Raw genomic sequence first — 27,364 nt, 5'->3', positions numbered from 1 at the left:
TCTTGAAATAAAGCATGGAAGTTGGTTAACTAACTTTAATTCCATTAGGGCATAAAACTGCAAGTACAGACTACCAACTTGTGCAAATAAAAAAAAAAAAAAAAAAAAATGCCACAAATACTTTAAAGGTTGGGCAGCTTTGCTTTACAATAAGGTTTAAAAACTATACACTATATTTTTGCCATATTAGAAGCTCTTTAACTGAATAAAAAAGATAGATGTAGCTTCCGGTTCTGAAAAGTGAAGCCAGTGCTAAAGTTCCTTAATCATTCCTTGAACCATCTCATCTAATGGCCAACAGGGGGCAAATCACCTGATTTAAAAAAAAAGTTAATTTAGTTAATTCTGGTTTCCATTAGTGCCATTAACATTTACCATTTCACATCAGTCTGGTTTCAAAAAACTAAACTGGCTACTGTAAAAATTCTAATCTTGTGGCCTCATCAATGGTTAATATTTCAGTGTCTTATTGATGTATTTTTCTGTCTCTTCTATACAATGTTTTATGTCTTCACACATCATAAATACAAACGAAAAGCCTGCAGCCGTGTGAGCAGGTGTGTGAGGCTGAACTTTAGCTCACGGTCACTGATGTGCTGTGAGCTAGCCATCGGTCCATCTTTTATTCACCAACGTATGGTTCATTAGAAAATCTGGTTCAACCATTTGTTTTTGAGCCATTTCAGACAGTGTTTGTAAATCTTAGGAGCATGTTCACACCTGTGGTTTGTTTTCTCTGGTCTGAATCAGTTGATGAGTTGGTAAACTTTTAGCTTTTCCCCATGATTTGGTTTCGTGCTAAATGGCTAACAGAAGAAGCCCAATTAAAGAGAACTCTGAGCGAACCAAAGTGCATCACTACAAACCATGTCAGAATGTTTAGTCCACTCATTGTCCACATGTCTCTGGGGCCACAGGTATAAAAGTAAATGCAGGAACAAGGTGCTATATTCTGGACTATTTCAACTGATTTTTGTCTTTTCTGTTCAAAATTCACAGACTGTTATGTCAGCAGACTCGAGCAGCGACGAAGATGTGCACCTGGTATCAAAATGTTGGGAATGTGGGAAGAACATCCACAACTTAAAGAAATTGATTTCACATTATAAAAGCCACAATACCAAAGCCACATGCCACATCTGCAAGGTTAGTTTCCGTCGCCTGACGTCACTCTCTACACACTTGGATAATGCGCATCTGCCACCTGTCTGCAACAAATGCCATCAGTCTTTCAGCAATGTCTGGGAGCTGAACAAACATGCAGAGAAACACTGTACGGACTCTGAGTTTATCCAAGAAGATTCCTCTTTGATTTGTAAGAGGCAGAGCAGTGACAGCTCTCCTAATGAGAAGACAATGCAGCAAAATTCAGATACTGTTCAACATGATTCACTGCCAGCACTGAGGTCTGAACAGAGAGCTGATATAAAGCCTGAGATGCCTAAAAACAGTGTGGCGTACATACTGGGTGCAGATGATGAAGATCTTAGCACTGAAAGTGATTCCGACATGGCAGAAGATTCAACAAGCTCTGCTTCTGAAGATGAAGTCATGACACACTCTAAACCTAATAAACTGCCTCCAGATCACTCTGAAACAAATGGTCGCTCCAACTCCAGTTTTCCCAATGATTCTGGTCATTTTTCAGACTGTCCAGATTCCCAAACGACATGTGCATCCTTTCCTGCTGCCAATAGTGTAATGTGCACTGTGTGCGGCAGAGGTCCGTTTAAGTCAATTAAGCTCCACTTGCTGCACTGCAGTGGCGTAAGAGTAAAATATCAATGCTTTCTGTGCAAGAAGGCCTTTCTAACTGAGAGTGCTGTTAAGAAACACCACTTGGCTCTGTATGCCTGTGACATCTGTGGCCAAGTTTTCAGTCACAAAAACTTGTACTATAGCCACCCGTGTCCCAAAGGGAGAAAATCGCCTTTGGTGCTTTTCTGCTCTGAGTCAATGCCGAAAGCATGCAACATATGCAAATTCCTTTTTACCTCTGAGAAATATTTAGTAGAGCACGTAACCAAAGTTCACACGTCAGTGGTCAGCACCAAGGCGTGCACTGTTACTACTCCATCACTGTTGGCAAAGGATAACCGAGGAGCCCAGAGCACAAAAATCCAGCTCCAGTCAACCAAGTTCGTGAGCAAGGCCATTAATGGAACACACAGTGATGGCCAAACGTCAGGGACAAATGGTGCCCTAGCTCAGCCAAACCAACCGCCTTCAAGTAACCTTCATTCCCCTTTTCCTGTGCTTTCAAGACCCCGGGACACATACCAAGAGGGTGCGCTCTTTAACCCCCCCTCACAACCAATGCCAACCATCCTAGCCATGTTTGAGAATGACAGCCATCGCTTGGCTTTGATGAAACGCATGAACACCAGCTGGCGCTCCAAGGCGCCTTACCCTTGCAGGCAGTGCGGCGCTGTCCTGCGGCAGCCCTCGCTCATCATCAGCCACCGGTACCTCCACCGAGGCCGCCGGTCGCACAAGTGCCCATGTGGACGAGCTTTTAAACACAGGCTGCACCTCCTGAGACACTGTATTCAGCACGCGGAGGCCATAAGCTACATCTGTGTCAGCTGTGGGGACACTTTCACAGGAGCCAAACTCCTGGCGCAGCACCTGAAGGGCGGGTCTCTAAAAAAATCTCCCTCTGGCTGCACGTGGAAAAGAAAAGTCAAGAGAACATGCAGAATGCCCTTCACGTGTGACTGCGGAGAACTGTTTCTCAGGCCTTCAGCATACATATGGCACCAGCTTAAAAACAGGACAAGTAACAAACCGAAGAAGCCTACGGTGTGACAGAAGTACGAATAGATCAGTTTTTATTTCTTCAAGCAACAAATCAAAATAGATATGCCACACATGACACCTGCTTGTCACCAGTCTGTTTAATTCATGTGTCCTCCAGTGACAGAAATAAAGCAAAAACATAAACACACTCATTCTAAATGACTTTGAATTATAAGCATGTTTTAGATGGTTATTAACATGTTTTTACCATGTGCAAATGTTACATATTTAGTTTCTCATACATTTTTCTGCTGCTACACTAACTACCGGAGTTAAAAAAATAAAATGAAATGAAAAAAAATAAAGGTAGCCAACAAGGAGGCGTTTTTTCCAGCACTGGATTAAGTTTAAACAAAACTCCAGTTAATCCTCGAGAGAGAGAGAGAGAGAGAGAGTTGGTCCAGTTTTGCAGCTGTTCTCACAAAGTGCTTTCTTATTAGTGACATTTGTACAGAGGTTTGATTAAATCTTGTTTTCTGTTTTAATACAGCTGAAAATGTTATGCTCCTTTGAGATGCTGAAGAATCCGCAATTATCAGGAAGAAAATCGTGTAGTTTTTATTATTATGATTATTGTTGTGTGTTTTAATATTGTCCACTAGATGGAGCAGTTGGATTGCTAAAAGATGAGCTTATAAGGCCACTGAAGTTTCTTTATTTTCAACAGGTGTAAAGTGTTGGATGTTTTTTCTTCCGTCAAACTGTGGCCGACGCAAGTCTGCAAGTTTCAGTTAATAGCCATGGGATCCCTTCGACTTACAGTTTGCAATAAAACTTTCTTTTCATCAAGTTTAATTTGACATTCACTTCATTCTCTTCACTCACCAAAGTCTATTACCGTTAAACACATTTCCATTCAAGATTTACTTAAACGGCTACAGGAGAGCACAACAGTGATGAATTATTGAGACACTGCGTGTCTCAGATGATGGAAAATGGTTGGATTAACACTGAAATACTGCAAAAATTAAAACATGCAAAATGGCTTATTCCACAGGAATAAGCTAGGAATGTAGAGCATCAATAATATCTTGCAAATAGAAGTTTACAGATCTGTTGTTATTGCAGATTAAAGGATCCTCCACAGTCCTTGACTGAGATCAGGTTAGTTCTTGGGCTCTGTCACCAATCCTTTTGCTTGAAAACCCAGCAGATTTCCTGAAAATGCACTCGGATTTCCCAGCAGTGAATTTAGGTCTTATTTTATCTGTATAATTTAACAGCAGTGAGTCACTGTGCAGTACACTCAGAATGGGGCCAAAAGATGATCTTTAGTGAGTATGCCAGTCCTCCAAGTGGTTCAGCATGTTAAGAGTCTAAAGCAGCTCTGGTTGGAGAGGATTCGTGGATACTTCAGATGAAAACACTACGGACTGTTTTTAACAACTGCGTGCAGTCGTGTCACCTACAAAAAAAACCCAACAAAATAATTTTGTTATTCTCCAAAGCGCATATACGTATGATATATGACATCCTACAGTGTGTTTTTTAGCAGATCTGTGCAGTGACACTGGCATCTGTAAGTATTGTTTACCTGATCTCTGGGTTGCGGTGACGTACAACCTGAGACAGCAGATCAGACGTTTGTTGGAAGCAGCGACTCAGCTCGTCCAGCTTCTGCTCCATGGAGAGGATTCGCTGCTCCAGCTCCCGATAGGAGTTATTCCAGTTGGCACTGAGGTCGCACATAATCATCTGCATCTGTTGAAATCCACCACACAACACAAATATTTTGGCTTTGAAAAGAAAACACACTTGGAGTTCAAACTAGAACCAAAAGTCTAACGTTACTGAACTCTGTGCAGATACATTTTAAAAGTATGTTGCAGAGTTTGTGTGGATTACTGACTGATTGACAGTGATTTTGAGGGAATCAGACAAAAACATTTGGATCGCTTTTTGTTTTGTTTGAAGCTGTTTGTTTTTTATGCTGCGGCTCAGCTGCACTCAGTCAGTAAGCAGGAGTAGATTGTTAGACCGTAACTGACTGTAAGGTAACCATAGAACGGCTTATTTAGTGAAACTGGGCACATTTTCATATAATTCCAGCAATTACAGCGCTCCAGAATTACATTTGTGACTCTCACTAGGTGATGTCTTTTTAATGTGTTTTTTCCTCATGGAAACCTTTTCTGTGCCTGTTCACTTCTGACAAATTAAAATCTCATCATCCAGTTTTTTTTTGTATGCATTTATCTGCTCTATCTAAGAAACCCCAAACAGCAATATTTAATTTCAGATTCCTCCTCATAGCTGGCAGATGTCACTCCCAGTGTGGTCTTCTGTTACTGTAGCACATCTGCTTCAAGGTTAAACATGCTGTGCTTTCATAGATGCTCTTCTGCATAGCTTGGTTGTAAAAAGTGGTTATTTGAGATTTGAGTTACTGTTGCCAGTCTGCTCAGTCTCCTTTGACATCAACAAGGAGTTAGTGGCCAGGGAACTGCTGGTCACTGGATATTTCCTTTTTTCAGAGCATTCTCTGAAAACCCTAGACATGACTGTGTGGGAAAATCACAGCAGATTTGTGAAATATGCAGACTAGCCCGTATGGCATCAACAACCCTGTTTTAAAGTCACTTAAATCACCTTTCTTCCCCATTCTGATGCTTGGTGTGAATTTCAGCCGGTCGCCTGGACCTGACGTACAAGCCTAAATGCACTGAGTAGCTGTCAGGTGGCTGATTAGAGATCTGCATTACAGAGCGACTGAACATGTATACCAAATGTAATGGCCTGTAAGTGTAAATAAATGGAGTTTTACAGTGAATCATATGTGCTGTTATTTACCTTTGGGAGATCCACCATCTCACTGACGTAATCTCTTAGTTTTCTTTGTTTAAGGCGTAAATGCCGAAATCTGTGAAGTTAAAAAAAAAAACCAACAAATGTAAATGTGATTTTTGAGACACGTGGAAAAATTCAAACTGTATTTTATTAGACCTTATTTTAAATGCTATCCTGAGGCACAGGAATGTAAACAAAATAAATGTTGTGAAGTGTTGATCGTCCAATATGAGTGACTACACTGAGATAAAACACTTACAGAAACTCTGATTTGAGGAATATTCTGACAATCAAGTATTCAATAACTCAGTATTAAAGGAGTCACGCTGAGTTTGTTGAAATGCTATAAAACATTACTAGAAGGTTTGCGGCGAATGTGGAAAAGGTCTAAATTTAGTTCCTTCAATAGATAATCCAGACAATCAGCTAACAAAGACATATGAAAACCAATTTTGCAATCAGGCACCTGGTCAAAGACAGCAGAAGGGTCTCACTACAGTATATACTGTAACTCTTAAAGTAGAGAAGTGCCTTCTTCTCACACTTTCCCCACAGGGTTTATTTATAATAGTTTAGAACAGTTCAAAGCAGGAAGTACGACCCCGTTCACACAGGCTGACATATTCTCACACATGTATTGCTGTTGTCAGGATAATGTACCACATGATCAGCGCTTCGGACATCCTGTCTTGTGTAATCCACTTGTTCTTAGAAGAGAAACTTGTTCAATTACAAGCAGACACAATTTATGGAGGAAAAAAAGTGATTCTTCTTAAAAGTATCTCCCGAAAGGTTTGCACAATAGTTGTCAGTTATTGTCAAACACTTCAAATAATCATTTAAAAAAGGGGCCTTTTATTTATTTACTTGCCAGGAAGAACAGACACTTGTTCACACATATCCTGTCCACATAAAAGAGGCAAACAAATCTAATTAGTAATCTAAATTAGCATCTTTAAATTGGTGACTCTGAGCATGTTGACAATTAGTTAATGACCCATAAAATACACATGTAAGGCACACAAACCACCACCCACATACTGTACACCCCTCACACAGACTGAAACACGCACGCAGACACCCCGCCTGAAGGTATTATTTTGCAATACAGTAACTCACACTCTGATGGCTTCCAGAAGGCATCTCTGGTGTTTTCTGTGCTCACCGCGGTTGCCCTTTGTCACGTTTGCACGATGAAGAAGCCAGCATTCTCTTAGCACATTAGCAGCAGCATGGCGGATCTGGGAAAAGAAACATTTGAACTGACTGCTTAAACATACAGAAATGTGGTGACAGCACATATCGATCAACTTTGGATGTTCGACTGATAAAATTCGTGCAGAGCCGCTAACTGTTAACTTTTAAAGATTTTAGTACAGCACACATCGTCCAGGCCAGCTGATGAAATCCAGATAGCCTTTCCTGTTCCACCCTTTTGTACAATGATGCTGTTTTCAGATAGTGGCTGTTATGGTCAGTGAGTCTTATATACAGATATTTATAAAACAGGCCATAACGGCTAAACTAGGAACTTGAGATTTCTAGATTTCGCTTGTATTCTCCTGTTTTGTTTTGTTTTTTCTTTGATTCTATTCATGTCTGTTTACCTTCCTGCTCAAATCACTGTAACTACCCTGTGATGATGTCACTACGACCTTGTTGTGAGGGTTATTAATAGAGGTTGTCAGTGTTTTGCATCCAGATGTCTTCCCTTGTTCCCATCAGTGTAAATCTGGACTGCACCAGTAAGCTCAGGAGGATGCATGCACATGCACACACACAAACCAAAACAACCAAAAGCGAGGCATAAAGATGCACCTTGTGACAGGATGCAGCCACCAGGAGAGAGGAAATGGTTGTATCCTCCAAAGCAGTGCTTCTACTTCAGTCAGACATTGCTACACGGTTTGGGGGGGAGCTGTACTGCTTTATACAAAACACAGCTTTAAACCAAGACTGCACAATCTGCCAGTCATTACACATTTTTGTGTATTACCAAGACACTGAAAATGATTTCTTGTAACTTCCCTTTTTCCCATCAACAAGCAGACACTTGAAACCACATTCCTCTCCTACTTACTTTCAGACACCCTTAAAAGCAAAACACACGCGTCAGCAGTTTCCTGCCCACTGCTGCACAGGCCTGAAGTGACACAAGTTTCTTTCCTGACAGAGATAAGATTATTTCCTCTGTTTGACGCCTTGAAAAGGACATCAAGAGCCTGGCAGTTCTCCCTTCTCTTTTCCCACACAATCCTGTAGTAAAGGAATCAAACACCAAAGCGTGCATGCAACATGGAAAGCAGTGACTCATCCATCCTGACATCTCTATCTGTTTTATCCTGTCTCTTGTTTGGCTTACAACACTGCAGCTACCAGTGATGGGAGGCAAGGCAAGGCAAGGCAAGGCAAGTTTATTTGTATAGCACAATTCAACAACAAGGTGATTCAAAGTGCTTTACAGAGACATTAGAAACAAGAACAAATAAAAAGCATGATTTAAAAGGGAGGGTAATTGATGGTTACAACATGTTTATTGGATTGTTGCACAAAAAATTTCATGCAAATGCTACAAAAATTAGAGCCACTATTTATGAGAACTTCAACACAGCTCAGAAAATGTATGTGTTACACTTTTATATTAACATAAATTGTTATCAAGATTATTTTTTGTTGGACAAGAGAGCTGTTGATGTCATTTATATTTAGCTATTACAGTTTTTTCTGATTGCTTAAGCACATTTTTTGTAACTATTGGCTAATTTTGCAAAACTCTTCACACAAATAAGAAAACCTGTCACCCAATAATCAAAACATTGTAGTTCTCTTGCAAAAGCAAACACAGCTAGATTAACTCTTCACACCTTCGTAAAAATGGTGTTTCCGTATCAAACAGTACACACAAGCCATCATCTACTAAGCACACAATCCGCCAACTGCACACTGATGGTATGAATACAAAACACATCTGGCTTTTGCTTTCTCTGTGCACAAGGTAGGCTATGTCAGTTTGAGCTCATACTTCTGTCATAGATCCATAAGCATAGAGGGATCCAAACTTCAAATACTGGTGTTTATTCAAACACATCAAAACAAACACAAGTGTTTATTTCCAAGTATAGGATTATTTGCAACCGCCATAATGACTATATGGGTTACTTGGTCTGCAGTGAACATGCTTCCTCTGCCCCCAGCATCTGGTCGTCTAGCAATTCTGTAAAGTAACAATTTCAGTATTTTTACATCTATGGCATTGTTGTGTTTCTCATTGGCATATGGCAGTGCTACAAATCTTTGTGCGAAGTGACTGTACTAACCGATTCTCATTTCAAGATGTCCTTATGGTACTTGCTACAGTGTAGCGGCTCGAGTTAGGCTGGACCCGTTGGCCAGCTACCCTCAGGGTCATTCCACGGTTGATTACATGGTCCACTATTGTAGCTCTGATGTCATCAGCAATTCTATTTCTTACTCTTCCTACCCTTCCTCTCCCCCCTCCTCATCTTCCTCTCCCCCCTCCTCATCTTCCTCTTGCTCCTCCTTGTCCTTGTCGTCCTCTTCATCCTACTTCTTCACCTCCACGTCCTCTTCCTCGGCCTCTTCTACTTCTCACTCTTTCTGCTCCTTCCATTGTACTCCACATAGACAGCTTACCTGTGGCCTGTTTATAGTGCTTAGGCTGATTGCAAAGTGAACTAATTATCTAAAAAAGTTTTCACATGTGAAAGTGTGCCAGACAGTTGGCAAATTAGTGTTAATGATAGCCATACATGTGCATACTTTTGCTAGGAGTGTGTTGGAAATTTGGTAATTGAGTGTTGTGCAGTGAATTGTGCCTACAGTTTTGCAAAGTGTGTGTTACAAAATTGCAAACTGAGTGCAAAGCAGTTTTTGTGCTTTTAGTTTTGCAAACTCAGTGAGTGGTTTTGCTATAAGTCTGAATAGTTTTAGAGATTGTGCTACAGGAATCACAGTTAGGGTTTAAGCATTCAGAAAAAACTGTAGTAAACAATATTTTCTTTAAACTTTCACAGAATTTTGAACCATAAAAACTCAAATTCTCCTTTTCTTGTGGGTTCCTTTTTATTGCCCAGAATACCAAGTATACAAAGCATACCAAAGTGTATTAGTTTGTTGTATCAATGCTGTGTGGCAATGCAGCACAGACTTCCAGTTGCTCTGTTCTTACAACTGCATTACCACACATTGTCCCATTGACTCTGACAGCAACAAACACGGACATGGTGTTCATTGTGAGGGATTATCTAAATTAAATGGTTCTCAAATCTGCACACTGAATGTGGGTATGAACAGTTACCGATAGCTGTCCGGACACCTACTTCATGTATCCCAAAGGATATATGATTTGCAGCGATTCGCAGGGGGAAAACAAGCAAAACCACAAATATCAACTTTGAAGTAAAAGAATAATAAGCAGGAAAAGACCCATACATGCAAATGTCACATGACCCACTACAGAATATTTCAAATGGAAGCAATGAAAAAAACAAAAAAAGAAAGAACTTGATAAAAAAGGCATGCCGGCTGATTACTGTATGTTTATACAGGTTTGCAGAAAATTGTTGCATGCTCTTACCCTTTTAGAAATCTGGATATCCATCATGAAGAAGTGCACATGTTTCTCTCCTTTGTTCAGCGCCAGCTTCTCTGTAACGATTGCAACCAGCATGGCGGTGCAGGCAACACCCTAAAACCCAAGACACAGAGCTTTTAGTATTTTTGTTGTCGTCTCAACAGATCGTCAGCGATTATGTAAGACTGATCCAGAATACTGAGACAAAACTGATGAGCCTGAATTTGCAAGTTAAGCTCAATGACAGCGGCCAGCGTGTCTTTTTACGTGTCCATTACCCTCTAAGGAAAGAACTTCTTCAGAAAACTCAGTGTTGATCCTTGTACTTCCATCTAATAAATCAAAACTAAATTTACACAAAAAGTTCAATGCTTAGACGGGCCTCAGTGGCACTAAAATAGTGTGGGTTTCCTCTGAGAATAGCTTAGCGCTATTCCTGGATAGGGAAATACAGAATGATGGTGAATATTCGAATGGGTCTCAAAGCAAAACACATCCACATCTATAAAAAGATGTATCAATGGAGACAGAGACAAAACACTGCACTCATATCCATTACGAATAAAGATAAAAGTTAACCAGTTTTTACCTGTTTTCCACTTTTCAGCTTGCATTAGAAAGAGAGGAGAGAGAGAGAGAGAGAAAGACCAAGCATGAGCAATAAAGCTTGAGCCAGAGTTCTGAAAGATATATTTATCCTTCATTCCACCAGCCACAAAATATATATCATTACATCGTCTGCTAAACCTGGGAGGTACAAACTCTTTCCTTGGATCCATCCTCACACAGGGATGGGATGTAAAAAGTGGTGTCAACTCCTTAAAACAGCTGCAAATTGAGTTATAGCTGGACAGAGGCCAAAGTGCTGAACATTGAGGCTTTCAACCATATTACAGGTGTGAGTATCACCCCAAGTTTCTAGCTCCCAGAGCTGCCCTGATGGGAGTGGGAAATCTATTTTTTTCCAAACCCTGGGCACAGGTTGGCACACCCTCCTGTTGTAGTGGTGCCAAAGGCAATAAACCACCTAAAATGGATATGGTGGAAAGTTTTGCCTTATAAGGGGGGAACTTAATGAAAACAAGGGAGATGGAGAAAGAGAGAGGGAAAGATTGGGAGGACTGTTTTCCACTCTGTCACAGAGGTGTCTAAACCGGACTTGTGCCCACATCCAGAGCCATGGCCGAGATTCTTATCTGCTTGTACCAGAATTCAAGGCAGCAGCAAAATGTGTTGCCATTTCAAACACGGAGCCACTCCTTGCTTGCCCTCACTTGACCTTTCCCTCCAGCTTTTTTTCAGTCTTAACTTACCAACATTTTTGCATTAACATAAAAAACTAACTTGTTTTAAGAAAAACATCTCACTTTAAGATGTTCATATATGTCCTTTTTTGCTCTTTTACACATGAAAAACCTTAAACCTGGCTGTAATTCTCTGAGACACTATGGCACACTCAGCAGAGCCATCACACTTCACATAGATCTTTGTGCAAACTGCACAGGGTACACTGCATGCTGACAGCTTCCCTCCCTCAGTCTTTTCATGTGAGCGCCTGGTAATATCAAGGTCTTGCAGAAGTACACTGTGTCAACTTACAGCTGCAATCGAAATCACACACACACACAAGGGAAGGAAGGCATTCAAGCAAGAAGAATTTAATGTATCAAAGATAACTAGTGGAACAGTGCAGAATAGGCTGGATTGCAAACAGCGGAGAAGTGAACTGAACCAAACTGAACTGACCTGAAAATGAAATAGGAAAAATTAAATAGGAAAATGGAGGAATAGTTGTTGCAGTGGAACAGAAGGGAATGAAACAAACACGTGGAACAGAACATTACGGGTGAGAAGGTAGAATGAAGTAGAACAAATGACGCTAAAATACACGGAGAAGGGATTCGATAAAACATAATAAACCCTAGCAGACGATAAAAGATGCTAATAGATCACAGTACAGGAATGAAATCAATTGCACAAAAGGAAGTCCTCCAGTGAAATCAACATGGATAACATGTTGATTTCATGCTATCCATGATATCAACATGTAATACAGTGTGACAGAACAGAGAAGAAATGGAACAAAATGGAAGATAACAGAAAATTCAACCTATTTAGAGACAACATAGTGTGACAAAGTGAAAACAGTGACAGAAGCTCTTGGTTTTGTGTGTTATTGTCTGTTTTTGCACTCAAAAGTGTGTCGGGTGGTTTCAGTGGTAACAAAGACAAGCAAAGCAAAGATTAAAAAAACTCCACTCCCTGTGCCTCCCTATTGAATTGAGGGTTTTTGTCTCACAGCTACTGTAAGGAGATAACAGTTTGTACAGTGAGACAGTTTTTATCATTTTGTCTCCATACATCACCACAAAGGACTTTGATTCAAACAGTCAAGATGCGACTGAAGTACAAACTTTTAGGAGTATAACAAAAGTATTCAATTAAGGAATTTAGGAATTACAATATACACATTCCCTAATTTTCAGAGGCTCAAAAATAATTGGAAAATTGAATGCCATGTAGTTTCAGATAAATTAGGTCTTTTTCCTTTTTATTCCATGACAAAATAAGCAGATAACAGATTTGAAATTGATTCAAATTGTTAAATTTGCATTTGCTGAATGCTTCCTGTAAACAGCAAACAGGAGGCCATCATTGGGCTGAAAAAACATATTAAAGTAATCAGGGAGATAATGAAAGCTGTGAACATCCTGCCACAGTCTTAAAAAGAAGGCACGACCTGGTCATCTCAGTAACAAAGCAAATGCCCTGAAAGACCACTAACAACTAAAGTGCATGATTACAGAATTATTACCATCGATAAGAAAATCCTCTTCACAACATCTAGAGCAGTCCTCAGGAGGCAGACACTGACAAAGTCTAATATCAAGACTCACTGAATGGAATTACAGAGGATTTACAACAAGGTGCAAACCACTGGTTAGACTCAAGAACAATAAAGCCAGATTAAACTTTGCCAGATTAAACATCTAAATGAGACTGCACACTTCACAAACACCAAACTTTGAAGGCGACTGGGTGCTAGAATTTAGGCAGTCATTAACTTCATCAAGTTCATCAAGTTGTATATAAATGATTGTGATTCCTCATGGAATACCTTTGTTAAACCTCTGGAATTAAAGCTGAAAATCTTCATGTTTGTCTTTGTTCTAATACTTCTGGGCCTTACTGTACACAGCAGGACTTGTTGATGTCTCTTAATATGTTTGTTATCAATTATTATTATTTTTTTTTTAAGTTTAAGATATTCTATATGTAATTTAAACTGTTTTCTCTTTGTTTTATATTTGTAGCACTTTGGCCAACATTGTTGGATGTAAAGTGCATTATAAATAAAGATGCTATGCTAAAGATGCTACACTTTTCCCTTTTTCATACACTGTCTGATACAAGGCCAAAACAATCATTTGATGAAGAACAAGCATTGTGTGTTTTATTTTATTCAGTATGCCCTTAGTTTTTATGTGAATCTAAAATCATTTTCAGTACTACATTTTCTCAAATCAGCTTAGTTACCATGACTCCAGTGAAGAGACACACTGCCTTGCCACAGTTGGTTTTGGGTGCCACATCCCCATAGCCAACTGTGAGGAAGGTGATGGCTATGAGCCACAGCGCTGTATCCATATGGCCTGTTGATTCTTTGGTCTGCCTGCAGGGGAAACAACGTAGCACTGAGACTGAAGTGTAATGAAACATATTATAAAGAGGTATTAGTTGAGTTAAAAAATAAACATTACCACAATTAACCCCACCCCCCAGTTGTGAAACTGTATGAGACAGAAAACATTTTTTTTTTTGTATGTATGGTTGTTTCTTTGTTTGTTTTCTAATATCAGTTGTTGAATAGGATTAGTTCTCTAATCCTATTCAACAACTGCTCTGGAGTATAAGTATAATTAGCAGATGATAATTCTGACTAATATCAGTCTAATCCAGAAACCTGTTTATAGATACAGTTACAGGCTAAATCACTTCTTATATTTAACTATTTCAGTGAATCACCAAATACAATTAAGAGCTGAAGTGATGCAATGCATAAGTTTATTTGTGACACTCTCCCTGACTCTCTGAGGTTCTTCATTTTGTTTCTTAACATCTCAAACACAGTCTGTTTGATGAAGGTGTGGCGTACTAATCAAACCGCCCTATCAGTGCAGATTGTTTTACAGCACTCAGGAGTTCGGGAAGTCGAAACCAGTATAAACTTGTAAAACATCAAAAGTACAAGCCCAATATAAACTTTGCTGAAGCCTCACAGCTAGATAACATATCATTTTATCCGTCTGGCTCACGGATCTAGTAATCAGCTAGCATAATGGTTGCGTGTTGACAGATTTGGTGAAATTATCTGCTATCAGTAATAAGCTCTTTTATTACTTCTGACAAATCAAAATGTCAAAATATACACAAATGCGAGAAAGAAGCGGAAAACTGAAGGCAAACCTCCCATTAAGGTTCAAACGAACAAATGACCTCACGCTGTTTAAACAGCCAGGCAGATTGCAGAGGATCAGGCTGACATTTAGCTGGCAGACGTCAAAAAGAATTTTGTTAGGGGAGAAGTATGAAATCATTTATTGGAAATCCATTTTGAACCAGAAAGTCAAACTGACTACCAAACCCTGAAGAGGAATGTTAAACTACTGGAGAGCATTTTGGTGTTTCTGTGTATAATAGTCAGTTGACACCTGGGTGAAGATGGAAGAGAGATTAAGAAAAAGAGCTAATTAATTTTTTTATTTTTTTTTTTATGAGAAAACTTTCATTTTGTCATTGAAAATGTTTGGTTTGTAACTTTAGAAAAGCACATGACCTTTCAATCTATGGTTTCTGACTCCAGTAAAAGGTCAAGTTCACAGAAAATGTGAACATGACGATTAAAGGTCATAATAAAGACAACAAGAATTCTTTTAGAGTGACTTTTTTGTTGTGTTGTCTTCAGGTACAACTTGTTGAACAGGCCCTGCTAGTCAAAGCAGCAAATAAAAAAATGACACTACTACTCTATGTCAAAGCATTGTTGAATTATAAGTCCCTTAATACAGATCCCTTTATTACTATACAGTTTTTCCCCTAATGACTTTTGTTTTGGCCAATTATTTTAATATTTTCTATTAAAACAGTATTCAAAATGTATAGAAAATTTATATACTTAAATCTGTACAGCATATTGGTCCTTTTACAATATTTTTCTATTGTAATGCCTGCATTCGTGCAAATGAAAAATCAGTTTAATGCGATTCTGAATCAGTTTGATTACACAAAGTCTCAGTTATGCTTCATACCTCTCACACAGTGTAAGCATCCAGGACACAGTGAGCCAGAAGAACAGGATGAAGACTAGCAGCATGCGTGCTGGGTGTTTGTTCATCAGTACCTTGAGAACAAAGCGAAAGGTGAAGTTGATATTGTTGAGTGAGCCTATGCTCCTGTAGGAGGCACTCAGCAGCACTTTGCTGTGCAGCAAGATGGCTCTGTGCACCAAGTACAAGCGGAGGAACATCAGCACTGATAACAGCAGCTCCATGTCCATCAGGGTCTCGCCGTGGTGGCTGGAAACACAGAGTGGAGATGGAGTGGGAACGGTGGAAGAGGAGTTCACATGGAGGCCCACCCCCCAGTATGATCCAACAGGATGGATAACACAAACTAACAGCTCCAGGGTGATGACAATAATCCTGTGGCTGGTCATGGCGATACGCCAGTCCACCTGGTTGTGGTCAATGATGAACAGCTGAGAGATGAGGGAGGACAGTAAAGAGTAAAAATAGGAAGGAATTTGATCAAAGTGCAGTTGGAGATGGAAGACAATAACATTACAGTTGCATCTTCTTCTCATACTGTGGATATGATATGCAATTAATGTAATGATGGTATGTAAATATGGTGTAAATAAAATCTGTGATGTTTTTTCTCCAAAGCTTCTGTCATTAGCTTCATCTTCCATTTTTATTTCACTTACTATATGTTTATTCATCACTTTGCATTTAATCATTAGTTACAGTGGGGCAAAAAAGTATTTAGTCAGCCACCGATTGTGCAAGTTCCCCCACTTAAAATGATGACAGAGGTCAGTAATTTGCACCAGAGGTACACTTCAACTGTGAGAGACAGAATGTGAAAAAAAAATCCATGAATTCACATGGTAGGATTTGTAAAGAATTTATTCGTAAATTAGGGTGGAAAATAAGTATTTGGTCACCTCAAACAAGGAAATTCTCTGGCTCTCACAGACCTGTAACGTCTTCTGTAAGAAGCTTTTCTGTCCCCCACTCGTTACCTGTATGAATGGCACCTGTTTGAACTCATCATCTGTATAAAAGACACCTGTCCACAGCCTCAAACAGTCAGACTCCAAACTCCGCCATGGCCAAGACCAAAGAGCTTTCGAAGGACACCAGGAAAAGTATTGTAGACCTGCACCAGACTGGGAAGAGTGAATCTACAATAGGCAAGCAGCTTGGTGTGAAAAAATCAACTGTGGGAGCAATCATCAGAAAATGGAAGACATACAAGACCACTGATAATCTCCCTCGATCTGGGGCTCCACGCAAGATCTCATCCCGTGGGGTCAAAATGATCATGAGAACGGTGAGCAAAGATCCCAGAACCACACGGGGGGACCTGGTGAATGACCTGCAGAGAGCTGGGACCAAAGTAACAAAGGTCACCATCAGTAACACACTACAACGGCAGGGAATCAAATCCCGCAGTGCCAGACGTGTTCCGCTGCTGAAGCCAGTGCATGTCCAGGCCCGTCTGAAGTTTGCCAGAGAGCACATGGATGATACAGCAGAGGATTGGGAGAATGTCATGTGGTCAGATGAAACCAAAGTAGAACTTTTTGGTATAAACTCAACTCGTCGTGTTTGGAGGAAGAAGAATACTGAGTTGCATCCCAAGAACACCATACCTACTGTGAAGCATGGGGGTGGAAACATCATGCTATGGGGCTGTTTTTCTGCCAAGGGGACAGGACGACTGATCCGTGTTAAGGACAGAATGAATGGGGCCATGTATCGTGAGATTTTGAGCCAAAACCTCCTTCCATCAGTGAGAACTTTGAAGATGAAACGAGGCTGGGTCTTCCAACATGACAATGATCCAAAACACACCGCCCGGGCAACAAAGGAGTGGCTCCGTAAGAAGCATTTGAAAGTCCTGGAGTGGCCTAGCCAGTCTCCAGACCTCAACCCCATAGAAAATCTGTGGCGGGAGTTGAAAGTCCGTGTTGCTCGGCGACAGCCCCAAAACATCACTGCTCTCGAGAAGATCTGCATGGAGGAATGGGCCAAAATACCAGCTACTGTGTGTGCAAACCTGGTAAAGACCTATAGTAAACGTTTGACCTCTGTTATTGCCAACAAAGGTTATGTTACAAAGTATTGAGTTGTATTTTTGTTATTGACCAAATACTTATTTTCCACCCTGATTTACGAATAAATTCTTTACAAATCCTACCATGTGGATTCATGGATTTTTTTTTCACATTCTGTCTCTCACAGTTGAAGTGTACCTCTGGTGCAAATTACTGACCTCTGTCATCATTTTAAGTGGGGGAACTTGCACAATCGGTGGCTGACTAAATACTTTTTTGCCCCACTGTAGCATTAGTTACTGTTCATCTCTGGCTGTCTTCCACAGTCTGTTTTTTTTTCTTCTTTTCTCTTCTGCCTGGTTCTGCCGGTGGTTTCTTCCTGTTTAAAGGGAGTTTTTCCTTCCCACTGTCGCCAAGTGCTTGCTCACAAGTGGTCGCCCAATTGTTGTGTTTTCTGTGTATTATGAAAGTGCCTTTATCTTAGAATATAAAGCACTTGAGGGTGATTGCTGTTATAATTTGGTGCTATATGAATAAAACTAAACTGAATTGAATTTGCCTACAATATTTGCTAATGACATTAGCAGGGTGCTTTCATTTTGCTGATGTGTTTTCAACTATATGACTTCCATTTCTATCAATTTCCTCAGCAAAGTTATGATGGGGAATAAAAAATTGTTAGAAAGAACAAAATACTTTGGGATACGCATAGTATAATCTCATTATGTGGATTACTACGACATGCATACGTTGCATTATAAGCGGGAAAGATTGCAAGTATATGATAGTTGGGCTGTGCTAAAAGGGAAATGATAAGAAAATTATTTTTGGTCTGCTAAAGATTTGAACCAGAAATATTTGACAGAAGCCTGTGAGATAAACTATGAATGTGTATTGAAATTGTGACTCAGATATTTCCACTTCTTCAATCTGCAGCTTTATTTTGTTTAAGAAAGTGAAGCAGGGACATTCTTAGAACTTCCTCTTTCATCATTTTGTTAATTATTACTTTTTCTTTAATCCACCAACTAAGACACTTTGAGACGGTCTGAATGATTTAGCCTGCCACTTCTGACACCAGTTACAGCATGCATCACTGCACACTGTCTCTATATCAGTCCCCACCCTAAGCCTGTCCTTCCTTATCTCCTCTACACACTTGGACAGTACCCCTCTTGTATCAAATACACGCGACTTATGACCAAACTAAACACTCTGTAGGTAAGAATACAAACCCAGCAGGCAAAAATGAAAGAAACTGTTACAAAACAGACACACAGTTCTTTCTGTACTTGTTGTTGTTACCACTCTTAAACATGCATGCTGTGACTGTGCAAGAGGGGAAATGAAAGAATGTTTACTCTGTTTAATTTCAACCAAATCCCTTCATGTATATTAAATTCCCACACAAATCGGCAGCAAGCCACGTAGACTGGAAAAACATTACAGCTGCAATATTGCGCATGCCTGTGTGGGCTGAGATTTTTATTTGGGGTTTTCCTGCATGCAGCAAATATCACAGACAATCAGTGTTGAGGCTACCAGACATGGCCTGAGATGGGCTTTTTAAAAAGCTGCCTTTAAGTATCTCTAAAAAAAATAGAATTTTAACCAAACTAATGCTGAGTTACATTGAATTACAATAAGTTATAGCTCAATAAGCGATGCCAAAAAACATAAAAAGCATACTCACCTGGATGTCCTTATAATGGAAAGCTATAATGAGGATCAGAAGACACCCAGTTGACAGGCTGATGGAGCAGTTGATGATCAATGCAATGTTTGAGCCCTGAGAAGAAAACAGATAGAGTTAGAGAAAACAGAACCGTGAGTGATGAAAACACAGCTGTTCTTCTGCAATGTCTAAAATTTCACTGCTTTTCACGTTTTCATATATCAAGGTTTGATATAGCCCAAGAACTGGATAGCTGTTAGTCCCTTCTGTAGCACTGAGTGAAAACACTTACACGCAAATCAAGTCCTTCATTCAGCATGTACTTTATTAACTAAGACCCAGCAATTCAATTTTATCCTTTTGTGGAGGACATGAATCTGAGACTTCTACGTCAAAGGCTATTTATGCAATCTATACGAGTCCTGCTGCAATGTCAAGAGGACATAATGCACTTTCTATTGATGCTATATTTGTATCTGTTTGGCAAACAGAGCAAATGGACTTTCTTTTCAAAATAACAGGAATTGCAGCTTCTACATTTTATGACCACAAGGGAGATTAAGTGATCATTTTTTGCAGATATTGTGATTCTACTCCCATAAACGAAATCATTTGATTTAGTAGAATTTCAGAAATGCCCAGTGATATTATCTCTTCTGAAACAAAGCATTTTGTTTAGTTTCCTTTGAAGTGGACAGCAGGACTTACTACCTCACATTTTCAGCCTATTTCAGGAAGAAGAGGGCAGGGAGAGACAGAAAAGATTAAACTCAAAATTGTGGAAGGAGAGTCAGATTAGAGCTGTCAGGAGATGAGGTGGAGGAAGGCCAGATAGCGGAGCAGGAAGGTGAACGCTCAAATTAGGACATACTCTATCAGCTTCTGAGGAGCCTGAGCAGGCAATATGACGGCACCCACTGTCCATAATAAGAAGTCTTTTTTAAAGTAAGTACACACACACACACACACGTCTCCAAAAGTTGATTCTGTTCATCTGTTCAACAGAATCAACTTTTGGAGATTTACTTACCTGGATGATTGAGAATGCATCAAGACATATGAATATACGCTCTCTCAGACACACACACACCAAATATATCTTTGATTTCTTCTTTTACCCCATTGATTTATATCATTAATAACATATATGCAATGTTAGTGCATTAAACTCTCCTGTCTTTATCAATTATATTAAAATGACACGGAAATCAGGTCAGTTTTTTTCAAAAAGCATGAAAACCCACAACAAACAATCTGATTATGCCAAAGTGTAAATAGGAAACCAGCTTTTTGAAAAACATGTCACAGCACACAAACCAGTGTTCCAGGGGTGCCATGTCCAGGCCAGGTTGAGTATTAAGTGTGCAGAATGAAGTTTAATTTAAAAAAAAAAAACCTAGAGAATGAGAACCCAATAAGTGGATTCTTTTCATGTGGACAGCGTTTTCAGTGGGAGAAATGTTTCTTCACTCATCCAAGTGACTTCTTAAGTCTAGAGTATGAGAAATTATTTGCTGAAATTATGTTTTAGTGTTCCTTCATCCACCTGTTTTATGAAAAAAAAAATACATTTTACTAGAAATCCACACTAAAATAAAAACAATATCCTGAAATTACATCATTCGGTGATCAAACCAGACCATAAAGGGATGAAAGATGAAAAATAAATAACTAATAATTTTTAAAAGGAGTTGCTGTAATATGTTTCTTTTAACCACAATATTTTAATTATCTAAAATATATATATATATATCAGAACATTCTTTTCTTCTTGGTCTAAATATGCACAAAGAGAAAAAAAAAAGACACAATAAGAGCTCTCAACAGACAGAAACTTGCTACATATGGTTACTGTTAGCCAGTATGGGTTCCAGACTGTTAACATGCTCCTCAGGTAGAGTCAAATTCTTCCATTTGCAGTAAAAAAGTTTGTCCTTGGTGCAGTCTGTATATGACATTTTTCTTTTGATTTCAAAACTTGGATTGGCTTTGTTTCATCTAAGGAAAATTCATTTATTCTGAGGCATTGTGAAGAGAACGCACGTCTTTGTCTTGGTCTGCTGTGTGACACTGTAAATTTTATCCTTTCATCTTTCTAAACTAAAGAATCCACTGAAAAAAATCTGAAAAAAAATCTATCAATATATTGTCTTAAATGCTTGCAGAGCTCAGGTTTGCAATGGAGCCTGGGACCTATTGCAGCTCTCACAGGACACCAGAAGGACATGTCATAAGTCCATGGGAAAAATACATAAATAATAATAAAACACAACCCCCATTCCAAGATTGGCCCTGTAAAACTTAACTACAAACTGAATGTAATGATTTGTAAATCTCATAAACTGATATTTTATTAACAATAGATAGATAGAATGCTCTGTCCCCTAAGCACAGATATTTCTCCAGATTTTCACATTCTTTTGATGACTGTACATGCTGTACATGATGAGATATTCAACATCCTTAGAATTTTATGTTGAGGAACATTATTCTGAAATGTTCAAAACATTGTAGCTACTCTTTTTTGATTTGTAGACAACTGCCCATATTTACTGAAAAACTGTGCCTCTCTAAGATTAGACTTGTTTTATGTCCAGTCATGTTACTGACTTGTTAGTGGTTAACCTAATTAGCTGCAAAATGCTCCTCCAGCTGTTTTTGTTGCCTGCATCCCAACTTTTCTGAGATGTGCCATCAAATTCAAAACGAGGTAACATTTTTCATGAAAAAAAAAGTTTCATAGTCTTTGTGTTCTGATTTTATTTACATATTGCACAACATTCCAGCCTTTTTGGAATTAGGATTGTATTCACAAAGTATAATTAAAAAAAAAAGGTTTCATGCCAGTGGAGGGATCGATCAATTGCTTTGTTTGGAAAAAAGTGCCAAATTGTTCAATGATCAAAAACAAACATAAAAAATAAAATTCCCCACTATTCTTGGGAAAGGGTAGGAATAACCATTTTGCTGTTGTATACAGTGGCTGTCAGTCAAACACCTGCCTTCCAGAAACTGCCCAGATGGGAGTATTTCACTCACCAGGTTAAAAAATAATACTAGACCTAAGATATTCAACTTTATAAAACACGAAATGCTATCCACAACTACAAAATAGTAAAAACAAATCAAAAAGCTACTAGCTTAACTGCATGTATTTTATTACTGCCCAATAATGGCTGCACTTCTGTTACTTTGCATGGTCACTAATCAGTCTCTACAATCTGATGTTTTCTCAAATGTACATTAGCCCCCTTTTTGTTTATGATGAACGTATTGTTGGAATTTCTCTTTCCATAATATATTATATTGAACAATTTTTGTCTTTCTGTTACATAACAGTACAATTGCAGGCTACTTTTTGACTCTTTCCAAAATGAGCTTCACATAATTTACAGTAATTAGTCCTAATGAAAAAGGAGTTACTGATTCTACAGTGAACTCCAAAAAATACATACAAAACCACTTAATTAAAGTAATGTGTGCTTGTAATTAAATACTTTCCATTCCACGGAACAAGCAGTTACAGGCTCAGATACTCACACCATAATGCTTTGCTCCATCGTAAAATTGAGACGGTGTCACGTGATGAATCAAAAACCAAATCACCTTGGTCTCAGCAGTTTTAAAAGGCCCTATATTTGTCTATAATGCTGAGCCATACATGTCAGTGCAGGTGATGTATTAGTGGAAGCTTTTTTGCTTTTTCACAAGAAGCATAGTTCAGTGTGGTTTTACTGACAAAAAGATAATTACAAACTTTCAAACTTGAGGCGAGTTGAGTGTGTAGGTGGTATGGTGTGACGTCCATTGGCAAGGTACATTGTTTTCCACAGTCTCTCCCGTAGCATCCACATCACGTCTGTGATTCATCCAGCACTAATTAGAAGACCCCGCAAAAGCTCAACATTTCACCACACACCATAACACAGAGCTCAACAGCATGTTTCGTGCCGAGTTTCTAAAATTATTTCTGTAACATTTTCCTGTTTAACCTACTTTGGGTTAACAGACTTGGACAGATGGTCTTGGACAAATGAGGATCCAGTGTCACCAGAACAGGCCACCCAAGGTATGGCAAAACAATATAAAAAAACAAAACAAAACACTATATCTAGCGCAATAGTCAGCGGTCTGGGTTGAGTTTTGTAATAAATAAATACTTTCCAAAGTAATAATACATGCATCTGACTTTAGTTTTCGAGTTTGGTTTGTTAGCCACTGTGGTTTCATTAACGTTCATGTACATTCTCTGCGATACATTTAAGTGTGGGTTTACAAAGAATATCAGAAAAGATCAAAAGTAGTGTAGTGGAAAAGGTAAAAAAAAAATGAAAATCTTGCATTCTTAACGTCAGAGAGATGCTGCTTTGTTTTGACTGCCTCTTCATCTCATTTTGTTTTTTACATTCCTGCTGTCTGGTTGGTGATATACATTGAACTCTCTCTGTTGTGCCATATGCCCATATGAGTTCAGAATATACTATTTAGAAACAGAAAATTATAAAGTGAATGTTTACTGGGTAAGTCTTAAATCAAGAGTAGGCGAAAAAATTAAAGCATTTGCTAACAAATGTTTAAAGAAATAATAGTAATTACCCCAAAACTTTCAACCAAATGAAAGGGAAGCATCCATTTATCTTCTTCAACTTGTCCAGTTCAGGGTTGCAGACAATCACTCATGCTCACATTTATACCTATAGTTAATTTAAAGCCACCCCATGCCCACCCTGGATCTGAAGCAAGGACCTTGTTGCCATAATGCAACAGTACTAACCTCCAAACTACCATTCCAATAAAGGGAAGCAGCAAACAAAATAAAATCCATCCTAATCAAGCTGCCTCCTTTGTTCGATGTCTACATTATACCTACCAAGCCTCAAGCTCACCACCAGCTCATCCTGTTGATATACGCATGCTGTGTACTCATATTTTCAAAGAATGCCAGTGACTTCCCAAGTTTCTTAGTGCAAAGGGCATAATCATGCAAACCTATGTTCGCTATCAGCAGCTACTTTGCAGGCAATGTAGATTCATAAAAGTGAAACAGGAAACGCAACCACCGAAACATTAAACTCATCATTTTTAAGAACAGGATGTGTAGTACTTGCAGCACACCCACACATCTGGCTTGCACAGCCTACATTTACATAAGTCAAATTCAAAAAGAGAAAGATTTACATCATTTTTGACCCATATCAAGCAAAAGCAAAACTCACACAGAAGTCATTTCCACTATGGGGATTGGGACACAGATACCAAATGTGGCTGCCCTGCGTGTGTGAAAAAAAAATGTTCTCCCCATTTTGTTTGACCTTTGATCAGATGATCCATTTCTGCTGATTATTTTGCTGTGATGAGTTTAAAAAAACAAAAGTCTGTGAAGTCAGTGGATGAAATATAGCCACGTTAAAGTTATGATAATGATATTGACATTCATTATCAGGACTTTCACCTGCTTGGCACATGGAATGCTTTTGACTAAGTTTAAATATAATCTGCAAAGTAATGATTAGTGAGAGGTGCTGTTTGATACAACAATAGGATGCTATAAAAATGTATGGGCTGTCTACCAAATGATGTTTTCTGTATGAGACAAAAATCTCCCATTTATGTTCAGGCGGACCAATCTGTCACAAACTTTCTTTTTGACCTGTAGTCTCAGAATCACTCAAATGCCTGCAATAATGATCGAATGCTCACATTTTCAGTCTCGGTGCATGTAAATTGTTTCAAACTGTAAAAGCCAGTTAATTAAAAAAGCAGCAGAAAAGATGACACAAGGTCACATTCAAGTCAAAGTGCATCCCCCTGGCAACTAGAACAACCTTAGTCAAGACAGAGAGACCATTAGCCTGGCCATGCAAACGCTCTAATTATACACTAAATGATGTGGAAAGATCGCCTGAAGTACTGTTAACAATCATGCTGCAGGGGAAGAGGTGAAATGTGGAAAAACGTTCCATAAATAGCTTTGTTTTTGTGCATAACCACGAAAAAGGTATGCTTGAATACAACTTTGTAGACGATTGTTAACTTTGATAGAGCCGCTCCAAATATATGCTGCAGCATACATAAAAATGACATAAAAACAAATAATATTATATGGTGCACTTCCAGGGAAAGATATAGATGCTATGTTTGATTAACGCTGCTGTTATGTGATACCCCCACCCCCAAAAGAGTCCATGGTGCAGCTCACATTCATGACTTTGGCACTGCATGAAGTTACAAAAAATAGTATGAATCCTGGCATGAGTTATATAAGCTATGGTTAAATCAGAACTGAAGCCTCTCCAAAATAATATGCTTTTACTGTGGGCAGAGAACACTTTTCCAGTGCATCAGCATTTCCATCATACCAAAGCCGATGCCTGCTGTTAGGAGCAGTTGAACAGCACCTGTTCTTGGTTCATGTTTGTAAACTGAAATTCTGAACTCATATTTATGCCAGTACATTTAGTTTCACCATCATAATTTCTCCAGGTCAACCTCATTGAATGTAACAGACAGAGCGGTGTACCTGGTGTGCATTAGAAATGTGAGACTCCCTGACAGCATGATCAATCCCTGACTTCACAGCATGGATGTGGTCTGATGTTCTGCAGCACGTGTCGTAACTTTTTTCCACATGTGGAACTGGCATGTGTTGCGGGGGGGTCAATCATTCGCTGATTGTGTAGACTGGCATTGTTATCCACTGAGATCTGCATCTTAATATCATGAGTCTGTGCTACCAAATAGACTGTCTGGAAATGAACTAACTAATTAGCGGGTCACGGACGTTCAAACACCAGGTGCAGATTATGCTGCTGAGCTGCAAGCGGTTAGTGTTGTTTGCTAACCAAGAAATTAGTCATGAAAAACTGTGTCCTGAAATGTGCTTCTAAGAAAAATCAAATCTAGGTGTGTATTATTAAAAGGTTGACATTGATTTGAGGTGCTGCTTGCCAGCAGCGGAACAAGTCTTTACAGGCTTTAGTTCCTCTGAATTAAGGTAGAAGCAGTAGTGTTCATTTGTTCATTTAGCATTTGAGCATGAGTCCAAGGGCAAACAATAAAAAAGTAAGCTCCTGAAAATAGAAAGTGAGCTTAATGTTGCTGTCAGAGCTTTGTCTGCTCTTTCCAGAGAAGGGCTGAACAAGCGGAGGACTAACTTTGCAGATGCAAAGTTGCTATCATTAAAGATGCTATCATTTAAAAGCTTTACAACATGCGCAAAAGAGCAATGTGTCACATCACTTCTAGCGTGGGCTTTAAGAACTTTTAAGAAAAATATTCACATGAATCCACATAATAAGAGGCGGCAGCTGACACAGAAATGACGAAGGTAGCGAACTATACAAGATAAAGTTTTATGGTTAAACATTTAATTTAATTTCAAATGTAAGCTGTGCATTTCGGTGTGGAGATAATGTCTGAAAGACACTGACGTGTTTCGTGTCTTAAACCTACCGGAGTGTAAACATAGGGACATATTTCTGCGTGGATTATCATGAGCAGTATCCCAAAGAGAGCGGTGCCCAGAGTCCACGCGCACAGACGCTTTTTATCCTCCAGTAATAATTTTCTGTCTCGGAGTCTGTAAAGGTCGTCTCCCTCCATGTGAGTTGTCCGTTTCCCGGGGAGTGTCAGTGGCACCGACACGTCTGCGGAGTCCCCACGGTTTCGGCTGATCAGGCCATCGCAGCTCACGCAGTCGACTTTGGAGTCGCCGTGCAGGCTGCGGTTTGTCATCTCCATCTCCGGAGCGCACACGAGACGTCCGCCTGCTCCCCTCTCCTTGTCGCCTTGCGCTTTCCCGTCCTATGCTTTGCCTGTTGCTCTCCTCCAGAGCTGGGTAAGGCATAGTCCGATGGCAGAGTCGCGTAGCAGGCCCTTCTCACGTGCGTTCCTCATCCACGATGCGGGTTTACCAAAACTCTCGGGTCTTCTCCACAATCACCGCTCCAGCCCAACCGGCGCGGAGCGGTTACGCGCACTGCTCGCGCGCACCGCCGTCACACTGTCCACACTGCAGCGGACTTTGCGCTCTTATTTGCATGTCTTATTATTTAAGAGTGTGCGCTGGTCTGATAAGCGCTTTCTTTGTGCGCGGGTGGATGCGCTCGTCACATGCGTGGCGCACTCTCTTAGCAGTGAAGCACAGGAAGGTTGCAGGTGCAGTGAA

General features: G+C 39.5%; 2 protein-coding genes across 9 annotated transcripts in view; one reads left to right on the top strand and one right to left on the bottom strand.

Moving 5' to 3' along the window:
• Nucleotides 1-3,140, top strand: part of si:dkey-79d12.4 (zinc finger protein 585A) — a 6,640-nt gene extending 3,500 nt beyond the window's left edge. For all 6 annotated transcript variants that reach the window (XM_040012798.1, XM_040012800.1, XM_040012801.1 and 3 more), the window contains one exon: nt 1,000-3,140. In XM_040012798.1, coding sequence (XP_039868732.1) covers nt 1,000-2,808 — 1,809 coding nt within the window. In that variant the 3' untranslated portion in view covers nt 2,809-3,140. The remainder of the gene's footprint in view (nt 1-999) is intronic.
• Nucleotides 2,880-27,364, bottom strand: kcnn4 (potassium intermediate/small conductance calcium-activated channel, subfamily N, member 4). 3 transcript variants are annotated; one of them, XM_040012804.1, is made up of 11 exons: nt 26,650-27,364; nt 19,216-19,311; nt 15,490-15,938; nt 13,718-13,853; nt 10,770-10,787; nt 10,184-10,294; nt 6,706-6,827; nt 5,590-5,659; nt 4,334-4,500; nt 4,193-4,204; nt 2,880-4,146 (listed from the first exon to the last, which is right to left on the bottom strand). In XM_040012804.1, exons 1-10 carry the CDS (start codon nt 26,935-26,937, stop codon nt 4,201-4,203), a joined length of 1,461 nt encoding a protein of 486 aa, XP_039868738.1. In that variant the 5' UTR covers nt 26,938-27,364; the 3' UTR covers nt 2,880-4,146; nt 4,193-4,200. The 3 variants fall into 3 exon arrangements, with proteins under 3 accessions (XP_039868738.1, XP_039868737.1, XP_039868739.1); XM_040012803.1 differs by having other exon boundaries at nt 2,880-4,204; nt 26,650-27,359; XM_040012805.1 differs by lacking the exon at nt 10,770-10,787 and having other exon boundaries at nt 2,880-4,204; nt 26,650-27,353.

Source organism: Simochromis diagramma, unplaced genomic scaffold (assembly GCF_900408965.1).
Source record: "Simochromis diagramma unplaced genomic scaffold, fSimDia1.1 OVJJ01000618.1, whole genome shotgun sequence".
NCBI classification, from domain to species: Eukaryota; Metazoa; Chordata; class Actinopteri; order Cichliformes; family Cichlidae; genus Simochromis; species Simochromis diagramma.
Note: the sequence above shows the minus strand (reverse complement) of the source record. Positions and strands in the feature narration are given on the sequence as shown.

Excerpts from the sequence above, each read along its gene's own strand:
- kcnn4 (XM_040012804.1), bottom strand. The coding sequence starts at position 26,937 with ATGGAGATGACAAACCGCAGCCTGCACGGCGACTCCAAAGTCGACTGC. Across the intron at positions 15,939-19,215 it reads TCCATTATAAGGACATCCAG|CTGTTCATCATTGACCACAA; the intron begins GTGAGTATGCTT and ends CTCATCTCTCAG. Across the intron at positions 4,501-5,589 it reads AGATGGTGGATCTCCCAAAG|ATGCAGATGATTATGTGCGA; the intron begins GTAAATAACAGC and ends GGATTTCAACAG.